The 4,385-nt window shown below is 54.3% G+C and overlaps 2 protein-coding genes across 2 annotated transcripts; one reads left to right on the plus strand and one right to left on the minus strand.

Moving 5' to 3' along the window:
- Nucleotides 1-490: 490 nt before the first annotated feature.
- LOC113202715 (glutathione S-transferase 1) lies at nucleotides 491-1,634 on the plus strand (the record flags this gene model as incomplete). Its single annotated transcript, XM_052276458.1, is given in 4 exon segments — nucleotides 491-549; nucleotides 783-924; nucleotides 1,017-1,181; nucleotides 1,276-1,634. Coding segments are annotated over 4 exon segments (510 nt in total), but the record flags the coding sequence as incomplete, so codon positions are not given.
- Nucleotides 1,635-1,981: 347 nt separating this feature from the next.
- On the minus strand, nucleotides 1,982-4,379 carry LOC127752014 (uncharacterized). The gene is made up of 2 exons (XM_052276449.1): nucleotides 3,650-4,379; nucleotides 1,982-3,266 (listed from the first exon to the last, which is right to left on the minus strand). Exons 1-2 carry the CDS (start codon nucleotides 4,044-4,046, stop codon nucleotides 2,887-2,889), a joined length of 777 nt encoding a protein of 258 aa, XP_052132409.1. The 5' UTR covers nucleotides 4,047-4,379; the 3' UTR covers nucleotides 1,982-2,886.
- Nucleotides 4,380-4,385: the final 6 nt, after the last annotated feature.

The following is a 4,385-nucleotide window of genomic DNA, read 5'->3' on the forward strand; positions in this document are numbered from 1 at the left end:
GGGGGGGGGGGTACGACGCAAGTATCAATTCATAAAAAAACACTACTTTTAAAATGTGTGTTTTTTTTTGTTTTTTTTTGCAAGCCATGAGAAACGTACCCCCGCCCCCATACCTCCTGAAGCCTAGTAGTTGTTTAAGCGCGTTCCCCTCCCTGGGCTCGTTCCCTGCCGGGGGCCCCGCTGCAGCCCAGCGAGCGCGTCGTTTCCCCTGGAGGCTTGTGCCGTGCGACGCGTCACGTTTTTGAACGGGCGCCGGCGCCGGGGCCCCGGAATGGAACGTCAAATGAATGAACTTCTTCTGCTCGTCGCCGTCTGAAAGCTCATCTCCCTTTAGACGATTTCCAATTTCCTGCCCCCCCCCCTCTCAACGCGACAGCAGCAGGAGGCCGAGTCTGCGCAGCCTATCTGCAAAGATTTATTACGTCAAAGAGTAGCGGACTTATGCGGACTTATTAAAACTAATGTCTTGTTTTTTATTGTTTGTCACCAGATGAACCCCCAGCACACAATCCCAACCATCAACGACAACGGCTTCAGCCTGTGGGAGAGGTGAGTGGACCGGACCGGACCGTGCCGATACTCCGCGGCCGAGTACCGCGCGGTGTAGCGGCGAAGCGGTACCAAACCGACCGCTAGGGTTGGAAATTTACAAAATCTCCCTGAAAATTTCGGAAAATTTCCGGAAACCTAAAACTCTGAAAGTCTGGGAAATTTTTCGTTTTTTCCTGAAATTTTACGCAAACTTTCAAGGTCTTTACACGCACGGGTTTTGTTCTTTGCAGCCGCGCCATCCAGCAGTACCTGGCCGACAAGTACGGCAAGAACGACGACCTGTACCCCAAGGACGCCGCCAAGCGCGCCGTGGTGCACCAGAGGCTGTACTTCGACATGGGCACCCTGTACCTGCGTTTCGGGGAGATCTACGTGAGTGCCGTGACTGTGCGACTTTACATGACTGCCCCGTTGCCCTGCACCTTAGCAGCTCTCTGACCTCTGCCCTCTCCTTCTTCCCGCAGTACCCCATGATGTTCGGAGGCGCCCCCAAGGACGCGGAGAAGGTGAAGAAGTTCGACGAGGCCCTCGGCTTCCTGGACGGCTTCCTGAGCGAGTCCAAGTGGGCCGCCGGTGACAAGCTGACCATCGCCGACCACTCGCTCGTCGCCAGCATCTCCACCGCCGACGTAAGTGATTGGCTGAACGACGCGAAAGTAGAAAAAAAAAAAAACATGTTCGTGCTCTGACGAAAACTAATGAATATCTGATATCGATTTGCAGGCGGTTGGCCACGACCTCAGCAAGTTCCCCAACATCGTCAGGTGGTACGCGGACTGCAAGAAGACCATGGTCGGCTACGAGGAGGCGAACGCTGCGGGCGCCAAGGGCTTCGGCGACTGGTTCAATAGCGTCGTGAAGGCCTAAAACTCTTCAAGAAATCCAAGACCAAAAAGTTTAAATGTGTGTGAGTGTGTGTGTGTGTGTGTGTGACAGCGTGTGAGCGCTCGATAAAAATAAAAACAAGAAACAAACACATGTGTTTGTGTTCGCGTTTTTGTTGTGTTCCGACAGTATTTTCAATAATTCCATAAGTAAATTTACACGTTTGTCATAAATAAAATTCGGCACAATAATACTGACGTGAAGTGTTTTCTTTTCCCTACCTTTAATTCTGCTCGTAGGGCTGGAAGCCCTGGAAAGTTTCCGGAAAATTTCAAGAAAATTTCAGGAACATTTCCGGGAAAAATAGAAAATATCCCAGATCCAAGAAGTTTTTCGTTATTTTCCGGATATTTTCTGGAATTTTCGGATATTTTCCGGGAAATTTTGGAAAATTTTAAACCTACCAGCTCGTGAAGGTCGCTTGCCACCGCACCTTGACGGTGGGCGGGCGCGTAGAGGTAGACCACACTTCCGATCTTCCGGACGGACAGGTGGCCTACCCTAGACCCGCGTGGGCGGTTGCCACAGAGATTGAACGACAAGCTTTTTACAAAGATGCAAAAAATAATCTTTATTTTGCTCTTGGGCAATGATTGAGCGCGTTGATACACATAAGCGTACACCGTAAGAAAAAATTAAACTGGTAACTTCCTTTTCACATTTTGGGTTTGCCACCTTGTCGAGAGAGCCGTGGCTTCTTGGATATTCGACATTCTTAATGTGTTTTTTTTTCTGAAAGAACATGGAATTTTCTTTGCCTGTATGAGCCAAACTCTGTTAACAGACTGCAGGCGCAGGCGCTCTCCCGAAACGACGGCAAACATTTTCATTCATGGCACTTGTCAATCATTTACATGTAAAGTACAAATAAATACAGAAAAAAAATGCCATGGACATTAAGGTTTTTCGTTTGTACAGCGTGTGGCAAGAAAAAAAAAATGGAAGCGACAGATGAGACAAGAATGAGTTGCGCCTTCACCAGCATAGGAAAAACAAACAAACAGCAAACACGCAATGAGTTGTTGCCACACACGTAGAAACGCGGAGAGTAACCCTTGCTGAACGGCTAGTGTTACTCCCCTAAATTACTTTTGTACTGCTATCGATACACAGCGGGGTCTCTCCCTCTTCACCCCTATTTAACAGCCTTAACCCTTCTCACCTTCATCCCGATCTTTGTACATAACAATGTATTACGGAGGGAATCGCCCACAAAATTCGGGACTGTACATTAATACTAACAATTAACTAACGTATAAACAAAACTACAATATGAACAAAAGTAAAAATTACCCTAGATCGTCATAGAGCAAAATCCGTCTGTGTCCTCTCTCGGTGGAAGGCGACTTGTCTTTTCCTTTAGAGTCACTCCCTACTTCGGAGAAACGTGTTGAAGTTGTAGTTGTTCTTCAGTTCGAAATGGTCGTCGACGGCGACGTGTCTCGCGGGCTAGAGCACCAGCAGGCTGGGCTGCCGCCGCGCCCTGGACCGCCACACGAGCGCCCCGACGGACAGCGTCGCCAGGACGAGCGCGGCCGCCACCACCAGGAAGGGGGCGCCGACGACGCCGTCCGGAGAGGCGTTCTGTGCGGGTGCGGTGGCCGGTGCCGCGGGTTCAGCTGATCGCGCAGGTGTCGCAGCCGGTTCGGCCGCGCGGCGCGCTCGTTCGTGCGCGGGCTGCGGCCGCTGCTGGCCGACGCGGAGGCCCCGGACGCCGAGCCGCAGCGAGATGACCTCCTGTTCGGGCTGCTTGTCCGGGACGGCGTGGCGGGCCGTCCTCGCCGGCGGCGGCTCAGCGGCAGCTTCCCTCTTGACGCGGTGCAGCTGGTCTGTAAACAGAGGACGGCTGTGAGGACAGAGGCCGGCAGATGACCGGGCATAAAAACTGACACCGCACGAAAAAAAGAAAACGATTCATTAATAATTACACTGATAAAACTGACGGTGCAACTGCAACTTCGGAGTTGCACACTTGCAAGAAGTATCCAACTTGCATTTGCACATTTACTTACAATTGATAAGCAGTTGCACACTTAGTTCATCGGTGTGCATTAAATCAACAGAAAATAAAGTGTTTCAGAAAAGTAAAATCCAAGTAATGTTTACACAAATAAGGCATTCGGCCATCGAGCAATCATGCTTTTCTTCTTTGGGTTCAGACTGTCTTGCAGCGAAAGACCCTATTCGGCAAAATGTTCTGCAGTGTACTTGCCCGCTGGAACGAAGACGTGGTAGTGCGGCACCGGGGCGCTGCCCTGGCCCACGGGCTGGCCGTTGTTGCCCTCGGTGAAGCCGTTGCAGCGCGTGTCCGTGGAGCCCGGGAAGCAGTTGGGCGGCGGCAGGTAGGAGGCCTCGCCGCTGGGGACGGGCGGGCAGCGCGGGTCCGCCGACCCCGGGAAGCACGGCACGGCCAGGACGGCGCCGGCCGCCGACGGCGGGCAGCGCGGGTCCGAGGAGCCCGGGAAGCACAGCGGGAACACGTCCGGCCGGACCGTCTGGCCGTTGCACGTGCACACGAAGGGCGTGGCGGCGGGCGGCGGCGGCACCGTGGTCACGCGCGACTGCGGGGGCGCGGTGGGCGGGTTGGGGTCGGGGGGCAAGTACGGCATGGGCGGCAGAGGGGGGCGGGACTGCGGACAGCGAGGGTCCGGCGAGCCCGGGTAGCACGACGACGGCGTGCTCGGTGGCGGGGGACACCGGGGATCTTGACTGCCAGGGAAGCAGTTTGGCCCCTGAGTAGGTGGTGGAGGTGGAGGCTGCGTTGGAGGGGGTCTCGGACACCGCGGGTCCGGACTGCCTGGATAGCAGTTCGGCCCTTGTGTGGTTGGTGGTGGTGGTGGTTGAGTGGGAGGAGGTCTCGGACACCGCGGGTCAGGACTGCCTGGATAGCAGTTCGGCCCCTGTGTGGTTGGCGGTGGTGGGGGCTGCGTTGGAGGTGGCCTCGGGCA

This window comes from Frankliniella occidentalis, unplaced genomic scaffold (assembly GCF_000697945.3).
Source record: "Frankliniella occidentalis isolate FOCC.00 unplaced genomic scaffold, Focc_3.1 Scaffold9, whole genome shotgun sequence".
NCBI classification, from domain to species: domain Eukaryota; kingdom Metazoa; phylum Arthropoda; class Insecta; order Thysanoptera; family Thripidae; genus Frankliniella; species Frankliniella occidentalis.